This window comes from Patella vulgata, chromosome 4, assembly GCF_932274485.2.
Source record: "Patella vulgata chromosome 4, xgPatVulg1.2, whole genome shotgun sequence".
Classification (NCBI taxonomy): domain Eukaryota; kingdom Metazoa; phylum Mollusca; class Gastropoda; family Patellidae; genus Patella; species Patella vulgata.
In genome coordinates this window covers 75,706,868-75,719,148 of record NC_065882.2, presented here as the reverse complement: position 1 = coordinate 75,719,148, position 12,281 = coordinate 75,706,868, and the positions used below count along the sequence as shown (strand labels likewise).

The following is a 12,281-nucleotide window of genomic DNA, read 5'->3' as shown; positions in this document are numbered from 1 at the left end:
TTAGTCCCGAAATGACCTAGTTTGTGTCGAGTGGACGGTAAACCCCATCTTTCTCTCTCTCTCTGTCAGGTCCGCAGGTTTGTCTTACCGGATTTGTTTTGCGTGTAGTATGGTTATCTCGCACTTACTATTAATCGACTTGGTTATGGTCTTGTCTACTTAATAATTTATATAACATTTCAGGCCCAAAGAAAGATCTGCTAGGCAGATTTATCTCTTACATAATGCCTGTTTAATTAAGCTACTGGAATCGAAATATACAACGAAACCATAACCATATGTACGGTGGCCTTTTAGTGCCATATGTTGATTTATACCCTTTTCTTGTAATATACCTTTCCTCTTGTCAGTGGTGCAGAACGGAGGGCCTGACAAGGACAGCTGTCTAGTCCTTCGGATGAGACGAAAAACCATGGTCCCGTGTATACATTGGAATGCACGTAAAAGATCCCTTGGCAGTTGGAATTCGATATAAGAGTAGGCGATAGTGCCACTGCCCGGGTATATTTCCCTCATAGCACACTGTATGGCGTATGCCCGTCTTCATTAGCCCAGTATAGGAGCAGAACAGTAGGACGTTAAACCCCATTTCATTTCATTTCATTTGTAATATACCTCATATGAGAATGAAAAAAAGACCTTTTCTCCGCGGTGTAAAGCTTTTGTCCGCGGTTTAAAGTTTTTTCATTGTGATTTATCCTAGTTTTCACTGTAATTTCTCATATTCCAAGAAAAAGGTATAAATCAACGTATGTCACTAAAAGGCCACCGTAGTTATGTGCACCTCCGCCATTCATTGTGAATGTTTTTTTGATAAATTAAACAGAACAGAACTGTTATGGGATATCAATCACTGGTTCTATTCTAGTAGCATAGTGTTTCGACAGGTAATCTCTCACCGTTATCATTGTACTTAATAACGATAAGAGTATACCTGTCGAAACGTCGTACTATTAGAATAAAACCAGTGATTGGAGTAATTGCACGACGTATTGACATGTATCCTCTAGTGCCTTATTGGTTAATTCAAATCAACATTGATGTTATCATTTTACCGTGAAAAGATGGGCTTCTGATATCCAATATTCAAGACAAAATGAACATTTTAAAATTGGCACACGAATCGCGCGCCAGAATGATTTCGAGCGCCATTTTAAATGAAGCGACTCGATGAATGAGACTGCACATACTCCACACGAGAATACCACCGGTGTAGACTGGAATAACCAGGCGCCAAAGACTGTCATTCAATTTGTACTCTTCGAATATTTCGCCGAACAAAATTGATTAGATATTACAGTAAAAACAGAAACGACTGAATGTAAATCAGTTTATATACATACATATTACATTATTATATTCGTTGCGACCCATTTCTGTCCATTTTAGGTGCTAAAAAAGGATTCAGCCCCTTTAAATATAAAGTAGTATGGGTTTTAGAAATGAAATGAAATGAAATGGGGTTTAACGTCCTACTGTTCTGCTCCTAAACTGGGCTAATGAAGACGGGCATACGCCATACAGTGTGCTATGAGGGAAATTTTGCCCGGGCAGCGGCACTACGGCCTACGCTTATATTATAATTCCAACTGCCAAGGGATCTTTTACGTGCACGCCAATGTGTACACGGGACCTCGGTTTTTCGTCCCATCCGAACGACTAGACAGCTTTCCTTGTCAGGCCCTCCGTCCTGCATCACTGACAAGGGGAAACCACGTCGGAAAATCTGGATGAACTTTCTCGGCCAATGCAGGGATCGAACACCCGACCTCATGGCTAGCGTGCCAGCGTCTTACCCACTTAGTCACGTGATCCCCCAGTATGGGTTTTAGTACAGAGGTTTTCATATTTCATGTTGAAAAACATCCACCCTATTTTCCCTACTGGTTGACAAGCTCCCTTTTAGAGTCCCATCTTCAATTTTCCCGGTTGGAGCAGACAAGTAGGACGTTAAACCCCATTTTATTCATTCATTTCACCCAAGAAATAGTTTTGTAATCCTCCAATTTCATTTCTTATTTTATATTGAGCATTATTTTTAATAATAGTTTCACTCTATATCATTTTATTTTCCAGTTCGTGAGCACTATCATCTGAAACAAAACGATCTGTTGAGCTCATATTTATAAAAGAAAACAGCGATAAGTGCCGATAGCGACATTGCATTCAACAATTTGGCATGTAAATTAAATCAATTTTACGTTACAAATGTATACAAAATAACGCAGGAAAATGCAATATTTTCACACCCTTTTTTTTATATCTATAAATAAACGTTCTCAAAAGGCACAAATTCTGAAATAATACAAAAAATAAGTTTATCCACACCGTCTGAAATTAGAAGAGTTATTTCAAAATCGATGAAAGACAAAAGTAATAATGAGCTTCGCACGTCTGAAATCCGTTAAACAAATTGTATATTTAGTTTACACAGCGAGCAATGTTGAGAAGTCGTGTATAGGTATCTGGATTGGGAATATTTAATAAACACATCTACATGTATGAAGCATGTTAAATCGGGAAAACTCGTCACACCGTGTTGTTAATATGTATCAACTACAGAATGCCAGGTATTTCTCCTTATTGGACTAATCAATTTCTGTTAAATTTAAACCCAGTCTTGAACTAACTCTAAACCATCCATTACGCATTTCCACAAATTTACATTGATAAGGCAGGATGCCGCTTATGTTCCTGGTATGTCTAATAATCGTTGACGATGATTGGCAGTTTCCATGCCCTGTGTTAGACGAGTGAGATTTATTTATTTGTTTCAATTTAGAAGTTATGTTGGCCTGCTAATGTCATAACTAAATCTCACGAACCGTACACATCAACGATTTATTTTTTTATCTTCAAGAAAAGAAAGCGGGTATTTAATGTGTAACAACAGCAATCGGCTGTGTTTAAAACAAGTGTTTAAAACATCTTAAAAATAGCACTTCAATAAATTCGTATGCCTACCTCCATGAAGTGGTTCGGCGGTTTTTGGTCCCCATCTTTGATCAAAACAGTATAAGTCTATTTGTATTGTTATTACATATGTTTATTGTATTTCAAATTTTATTAGAAATTTTCAAACAATCATTCCAATCATATTTATATATTTTTGTACTTTGTCATTTATTAAAGATACATTATGTAAGATTTAGATAAAGCACTAGCCATTCTTGCTATAATAGTTCGAAAGTAGATGATGTAAAATGAATAATTTGAAAATTTCATTCAAATTACTCTATTGCAAGCGAAGATATTAACCTTTGAAGTTTGAACAGACGTGTGCAATAATTTCAACCACCGTACTGGTTGATCGAAGCTAAGTCTCGGTGCTCCATATTTGATTAAATCAAAGTATTGCTGAACCATTCTAATCTATTTAATATCGGAGAAATCTGATGCCATCGAGGGTTGATTAAGGCCCGGATCAGTTAATTAATGCCTAATTAATACTTTAGAAAACATTTCAGGCCTAAAGAAAGACCTGCAATAGGCAGACTTAGCTCTTGCATAATGCATGTTTAAGTGGGCATTAGGTAAGATTAGATAAAGAGCTGGCAGTTCTCCCTAAAATAGTTTTAAAAAACAAGATACTGAAAATTTCAGTCAAATTCCTTCACTCTGACCCGAGATATTAACGATTCAATTTTAGACTAGCCTCGATTGCCATTACTACCGTTGGTACACTAATAAACAAAGTCTCGATTATCCATTTTTACGGCAACCGCATCCACCACAAAACGTATTTGAATCTACTAAATATCGCAGGCATCCGATGGCACCGAGAGTTGAATATGGTCTTGGTAAGTTAATTAATGTCTAATTAATAATTAATATAACATATCAAACCTAGCTCTTGCTTAATCAAGTTTAATAATATATATTAAAATGTGGCCATTTTCAATTTATGAACTGTGTTGTTTTATACGTGCTTGGGTAAAACTGAGCAAGATACTGTATTAGTATAAAAGTCGTCATTCATTCTGGTGTGCTATTTAACGGTTCAGCAATAATTTGTGTAACCCAAACCTTAAAGGCAAATATCAAACAGCGCCATACAGTTCTATAAAAAGGGAGATTTTTAAAAAAAAAAAAAAGAACCGTCGAAAACAAATAGAACCTTACTTCGATTTCATCATACCATATGGCCAATAAAATTGTGAGAACGTTGATTTTTTCACCCCCTTTGGATTTGTCTTTATACCACTAATTGTTCAAAGGAAAGCAAATATACACAAAGTGTTTTATTCAAAAAATCGAAAATATATTTTAAAGCCAAGATAATAATTTTATATCAGAACGGTTTAACTCCAACCTAATTATCTTTAATTAAACATACATTATGCAAGAGCTAAATCTGCCTATTGCAGGTCTTTCTTTAGGCCCGAAATATTATCTAAATGATTAACTTATCCAGACCATAATCAACCCTCGATGGCATTGCTAGCTTGCGATGTTTTCTGGATTAGGTTCCGATTTCCTGTTCGACTTCCATTCATAATTTAATCATGATAATAATCGAGACTATGTTTTTTTATCTTAACGACTTTAGTAACGATGATCGAGGCTAGGCCGAGAATTCAATCTCTAAAATCTCGGTTCAGAGTGGATCAATGTGACTGAAATTGTCAGCAAATTCCCTTTACATTATGTAGTTTTTAACTATTATAGTGAGAACTGCCAGCTCTTTATCTAATTTCCCATAATGTATCTTTAACTTTATTGTATCAAAGTATACAAATTTTCTGCAATAAGTTTCTAAATAAAATCACGAGTAATGTCCATTCTAAATTTAAACAAGTTGACTAGTCATCACCATCCCACGCCCTTGCACTTGTTTGGAAGGCATAAAAAAACAGCTTCTTGGAATATCAATGGGACCAGTCAGAAGATTCATACTCTGATCACAGTAGCTGGTCAAGGCACCGCCGCCACTCTCTGTAAGGATTGCACAACAACCTTTGCCTACCTAAATCAGCTGCTGTATGTTAAACAATAAACTTATACATCAGAAAATAAAATACTATAATAGATTGGTGTTTGTACAAAGTTTCAAAAAGATTTCTTGAACGGATAATGAAATATGCCCCGGAAATGAAATCAGGACGGAAGGACGGTCACCAAAAAATAAAATAATGTATCTTGAACAGTTTCTGAGATATGCTTCAGAATAATTATATACCAAAAACTAATTCAAATGTGTAGTAAAAATTCATAAATGATTCAACAGAAAATTTTGTTTCCACGGAAACACAAAAATTATTAAATCCGACAAATTTCTAATTAGTAAAAGACACAACTACTGTAATAGGATGATGTGAGTGCAAAGTTTCAAAAAGATATTTTGAACGGTTTATGAGAAATGCCTCAGAAACAAAATAAATTGTACATAAAAATTAAGTTAAATTTGTTTCCATGGAAACACAAATATGATTAAATCCAAGAAATTCCAAATTAGCAAAAGGCACAACTACTTTAAATAGGTTGATGTTTATACAAAGTTCATGAAGGTATCTTGAATGGTTTATGAGATATGCTCCAGAAACAAAATTGAACACAAAAAACTAAGCCTTATTTGTTTCCATGGAAACACAAACATGATTAAATCCCAGAAATTACGAAATAGCAAAAGGCACAACTACTTTAATGGGTTGATTTGTGAACAAAATTTCAAAAAGATATCTTGAACGGTTTATGAGATATGCTCCGAAAACAAAATTATACACCCAAAACCAAGTTAAATTTGTTTCCATGGAAAAACAAAAAATATAAATCCCAGAAATTCCTATATAGCAAAAGGCACACTTTCTGTAATAGGATGATTCGTGTACAAAGTTTCAGAAATATATCTGGAACGGTTTATTTGATATGCCGGAAACGAAATGGAGACGGACACACGGATGGACGGACGGACCCCATTTCAATATCCCTCCCTTACTTCGATCGCCGCGGGATAAAAAAAACCCCCAACATAGTCATGGCTCTTTTTTTAAAATATAGCCAAAGATATAGCCTAGATGTTTTTTATTAAAAACGGCCAAAGTTACCCCCTTAAACTTAAACTAAGGTAAAAGTTTTTCTTAATACTTACAACGGATTTTATATTTTGTATATTTACTCGAATGCTTTATACAAATGCTTTGACATCAGCCACATGGTTTATTCTTAAGTTAAACTGTTTCTAACAGAATCAAAATACTTTTAGTCCAAATATAAATGTTTCAACCCAAAACGAATGTTTGTCGGAATCATAATGGAAACTAAATGTTTTAACCTAATTCATTCGTTTTACCTAATTCGTTTAATCTGAATTCATTCGTTTAATCTAAATTCATTCGTTTAATCAAAATTAATTCGTTTAATCTAAATTCATTCGTTTAATCTAAATTCGTTTAATATAAATGCACCCGTTTAATCTAAATTCATTCGTTTAATCTAAATTCGTTTAATATAAATGCACCCGTTTAATCTAAATTCATTCTTTTAATCTGAATTCATTCTTTTAATCTAAATTCATTCGTTTAATCTGAATTCATTCGTTTAATATAAATTCATTCGTTTAATCTAAATTCGTTTAATCTAAATTCATTCGTTTAATCTGAATTCATTCGTTTAATATAAATTCATTCGTTTAATCTAAATTCATTCGTTTAATCTGAATTCATTCGTTTAATATAAATTCATTCGTTTAATATAAATTCGTTTAATCTAAATTCATTCGTTTAATCTGAATTCATTCGTTTAATCTATATTCATTCGTTTAGCATAAATTCTTTCGATTATCTTAAATTCTTTAGTTGAACCTAAACTAATTTATTTAACCTAAACTAATTTGTTTAACCTAAACTAATTTGTTTAAACTAATTTGTTTAACCAAAACCTAAACTAACTAATTTGTTTAACCAAAACCTAAACTAATGTGCTTAACCTAAACCTAAACCAATTCGTTTAACCTAAACTAATTCTTTTATAATGCACTTATAATTCTTTTAACCTAAATTTAACGTTTTACCAAGTCAATCTAAATCTTTTGACCCAGTCTAAATATTTTAACTTGAATTAGCAGTTAATCTAATCTGACCGTTCTTAGTCTAAAAAATTTCCCCTAAGCTGTTAACATGTAGCATATCGGTTAGTTTTTCTAGAAGGCACGGTACCACTTCCACTACTAGCCTTCATGGAAGTTCAAATAGCTGAGCCCATACAAACGGCGCGTGCTTTTCATCAAATATCTTTGAAGACTAAGATGACAACTCCAACAAGTTTGGTATTTCTGCATTGTGCAATTGTGTTGATGATTGCCAAAAATTCGATATTTGTCTAATATTTTTTCATCTCTCAACAACGACTTTTTATATTTAAAAATGTTGATTTTTTTCTGAACGAAATAAACAATTCAGTGATAGCATGTTTTTGCTGATATCCTCTCTTTTCGATCATGTTGTTTATATATTTTTGGACGATATAAGCGGCCAAAAAAGATATGTTTTAAGCCGGCTAAATCTATTTGTTAAGGCTAGCTCAATTTTCGTCAATGTCGCTGAGATGTAAATAAGGTTAGGGCACGCGCTAGGGTTGGGGTAAACATTAGGGCTAGGTTCAGGGCTAGGGTTCTGGTTGGGATTAGCGCTAGCCCTGTTTACATCTCGTGACCTTTGACCAAACTTGAAGTTGGCCTTAGCAAATAGATCTAACCGTTTTAAGCCTGTGTAAATCACGTGTCTGGCAACCATGTTAAAGTGAGTACAACAAGCGAGTATTGAATGATATGTCAATAGGAAGTGTGGTGGGGACACTGGCAGAACAGATTGACATCCATCCATCAATAATCATTACACAATCTAAACTTTACCACCAACCTCGCAGTTCACAAAAAATACCAAGCATTGCATTGACTTCACTCAGGTATTCCATTGAATAATGGACAACGACAGGATCTAATCGCGAATCGTTATTCAAAATACGAAACGTCGACACTAAAAATGATCAGTAAGGATGCACTGCTTCGTATATATTTTCAAAATGTCGGATTAGGGGCATTAAAGAGATATTGTCACTTTTATTAAGAAAACATTCGTAGATTTAAGTTAAGAATTTACTCAACTTTCAATCACTGTTTATGAGAAATATTAAGAAAACATTCGTAGATTTAAGTTAAGAATTTACTCAACTTTCAATCACTGTTTATGAGAAATATCTCTGATCCCGGAACACAAAACTTTGCACATAGTTTCTTATTGATGTATTTGGTACATTAAAGGGCTATATTTTAGTTAAAATACGGACTAAATTCTTAACTTACGTTTGAGAATGTTTTGTGAACTTGGGGCCTGGTGTCTTTAGATTTCATGATTACCTTTAAAACTGAAATAGAAATACTATAATCGTCTAATTATCTAACCTCGTTGAAAACCACTTTCAAATTAAAACATTCTTATTTCAGCAAAACTCATGCGTGCATCGAAAAATGAAATTTAACTTAGCGTCAAGAATAGCCAAAAGTGCGGATCAAGGGAACTCTAGATTGCAATGTAACGAATGTTTGAAACAATTTGTTAACCTTCCATTTCATCCAATGTGGTGTTGATATGAATACAACACACCACTATCATTCAATTGCCTGTTTTGGCCTAGATTATATTGTTCATTGCGGGATTCCCTTATAACTGCAATAATTCGACATTACTTGAAGGTCATAGAAATATCTTTTGGTTACGTCCCCATCAATTCAGCATTTCCTTGTGAAAACTGTAGGTGGCCCTGGTGTATGTTTTAGATAAATAGATTTTATTGGTTAATTACGCTATCACCCAAACAACTTGTGTCGTTGACAAAAGTTTTTCTTATATTTTTTGGTGAAACGTATACAACGTGTCACCGATGAGCTCGGACCGCCAATAATTTCCTTCTTTTTCATTGAATTCCGGGCTATTAAAACACGCGTATCGATAATTTACTTTATGCTAGCTGCAATAAACGTTAATCTCCAGTTTAGCGTCTAGCAATGGTTAAATAAAGAGTTTGGATGATTTCCACAACAAGAATGAAGACTTAAAGTGTTAAATCATGACCTGACACCATAAATAATCTTTAATCTTATAAAGACGTTGGTGCTAGGCGGATGACCTGGAAATGGACGAACAACCCAGTGTTGGGTCAAATTTTCCTCCATCGCACACTGCATGGCGCATGCCCACCTTCATTATGCCGGTTGGTGCAAAACAGCAGGACTTTAAACCCCATTTCATTTTATTACCTTTTATTTCATTATAGGAACGGTTAAACAGCCATTTTGGTAAAACTTCAAATTGTGGTAGATTTGGTTCCAGCCGCCAAAATATGTATAACTGAATGTATATTGACTGTCTCTTTTGTGACAAGAAGCAAAAATAAACAACAAGAACATTTCCCTTTAAGGAGAGAGAAATGGGATTCCACGTCCACTCGACACAAACTAGGGCACGCGATAACCCCCCCCCCCCTTCCCGTTTAATCCAACACCTATAACGTTGTTGAACAGTGTAGTCAAACAAAAAGATCTTTGTAATAATTTCCTTTGTGACCCAGTTGAAAGAACTCTCCTCTTTAATTTCTTTAAACATTTTGATAACATTAATTTGTTACTCTGAAAAGAGCAAACATTAATTTTGTTATTCTGAAAAGACCAAGGGCATTTGCTCTTGCTAATCTGAACAGTACATATAAATTAAAACTAGCCTCTATAGAGCGGGTACAACATATTTCAAATTTAAATCGGTTCAATGAAAGGGTTCATCTCACTTATTTGTACAATGCATAATATTCTGTAAGGTGAACAAGGGGGGTAACTGTGCAAGATAATTAATATCTTGCGCGCACTATTTTATTGTACGCTTGGTCCCTTACCGGTTTCCGTAGCTTTTAATTTTGTGAATGTATACCCACACCAATGTCAACGAATGTACACAAACTTTAAGGCGCCTTTTGAAATGCAAAAAAAAATCTACTGGTATAATTCTAAAAATGAAGATATTTAAATTTCCATTAAGGGAAATACCGGACAAATCCTCGGGAAGGCGTAAATAAAATAAGTTATTTGATGCTATCACATTAAGATCAACAGAGTAACCGTAAATACATGGTTGCGAACCAAGGTAGACAGACTGATCATAAAAAAACTCTCTTTATCTTGGCTAGATACCATCATTTTTTTACGCAGCTTACGAAAGACCAGAAAATGGATGAAGCTTCTGAAAATCTGGCCGACTTTTTTAAAATATTTTTTTCAGTCACTGACCGGTTTCATTGTCAACCTGGTCAGTGTTGACCCTATGGCTGGTGTGCTAATTAACCCCGAGGTCTTATCACTTTCAGATTAAAGACGTTTTTCTGTTTCAATCGGCCTGCCAGGTCTCTAATACTTTCTTCCTTCATCCCCTCCTGGATTTTGGCAACACCGTAACAAAATGTCATCTGTGATTACTAGGTATTTACCGTGAGATTATCGGCGTATTCAGAGTAATCAGAATCTGAGATATCGCGCGATGATCGATAACACTCAAACAAACCGGCTGTAACGTACCCCAAATCTTTGTTGACAGGACAGGCAATTTTGGCAATCAATCGCGTGTATCTTTCTTACCTGAGCACTTGGAGACGAAGACCGAATCAGTCTTGTCTTAATCGGTGTCGTGAACGAACGTCTCTAGAAGTAGGTGTCGTGATTTGGAGATCTCTCGCTGAAACTAATTCCAGAAGTATTCTGACGTCGTTTGAGGAATCCAGAATCTGGTGCTGATTTTAGGGATACTTTTACTTGGGTTTATTTTTTCAAAGAAGTTTTGAAACAGTTTAATTCTAAAAACTCGAGGAAATATATTAAGAAATTTGTGTTCTAATGACATTTTAAAGGTTATTTTTAATTTTTATTAAAAAATTGAAACCTTCGAGACATTTTATTTTAAACTGATAATTGTTCAAGAGTCGTTTTCATGTATCTTCGAGGATTTCATCATTGGCTGCTAATAGCTATAGCTGTTATGTTAATGCCAGGATTAACGCACTCCAAAAGCGCGGAATATCCCTGCCCGGATGCTGTTGCTATTCAGTGGGTTCGAGATCCAGCAGAATGTTCCAAATATTTCATCTGCCATTTTGGAAAACCCCTGACCATGCCTGGATGTCCTATGGGTCAAGTTTGGGGAAATGATGCCAGAAATTGTGTTCCGGAAGGTTCTAGATGGGACGACTGTTCGGTTAACAGAATCCCGTTACCGAAAAAATGGAACCCAAAATTAAAACACGAAAATGAAATCGACGATTTATTAATTGCAGTAGATACGAAAAAAAGCATGACGGTCTCATTAAAAACAACCACGGTCCCTACCAAACCACTTACGACCAAACCTAAACGCAACGAACATCTGAAAAAGTCAAAATCTCCGTACGTTCGTTTCACGACAACAACTATGGACAGTTTAAAGGTAAATCTAACGGAACCGAACGGAAAGCGGCATGACGAGAAAGCGTCTAAAAAATGGATGAAAGTGCAAGAAACAAAATACAGCACACGACCTACGGAATTAACGAGAACGAGAACGACAACAGTAACGACCTTACCTACTAGCTCTACACATAATTATCATGCAGGGACAACATCCAACAGCATCAATAGAAATTTAGGAGATGAAGACATTAAATTTGACCAAGGTAAGTACAAGAATACCCGGAAATTTAAAATTTATCTAAATCAATCTAATATATCGGAATGAGTTTTAGTTTTATCTCAGAAATTGTTGATTATCTGAAGCTAGCAATATACAGGAAGGCAAAAAAGTGAAATGAAATGGGATTTTACGTCCTATTAGTCAACACCAACTGGGGTAATGAAGACGGGCATACGCCACACATTGTGCTATGAGGGAAATTTTACCCGGACCGCGACACTAGTGTCTATTCTTATTTAGATTTCCAAATGTCAAGGTCTCATTTACGTGTACGGCAATGTATACAGGGACCCCCGTTTTCGTCCCATCCGAACGACGATACGTTGCCCCTTGCTAGAAACCACGCCGGGAAGTCCCGATTAACACATGCGGGGTTCGATGGCCGAATGGTTAGCACGTGTATCGTAAGGTCTGTCATTGAATCAACTGGCGTTGTTTCCATTCCCCGGTTGTACGTGACAAGGTGTAGGGTCGCCTGTCCAACCTCGTGGGTTTTCTCCGGGTCCCCTGGTTTCCTCCCACTGATAAAGGCCCCTACGCGGAAGTAAATTATTAAAATAAAATTGAACCATGTGTTAA

At 35.4% G+C, this 12,281-nt stretch overlaps 1 protein-coding gene across 2 annotated transcripts in view; it reads left to right on the top strand.

Annotated features, from left to right (window-relative positions):
• LOC126819292 (uncharacterized) overlaps nucleotides 1-12,281 on the top strand; it is a 35,158-nt gene that overhangs the window by 3,716 nt on the left and 19,161 nt on the right. Inside the window, exon 1 of one of the 2 annotated variants that reach the window (XM_050547270.2) lies at nucleotides 10,631-11,685. The exons of the other annotated variant lie outside the window; for it this stretch is intronic. Within the exon in view, the coding sequence (XP_050403227.2) occupies nucleotides 10,968-11,685 (718 nt within the window). The 5' untranslated portion in view covers nucleotides 10,631-10,967. Of the gene's footprint in view, nucleotides 1-10,630; nucleotides 11,686-12,281 lie in introns of those variants that run through there. 2 annotated transcript variants of the gene reach the window in all.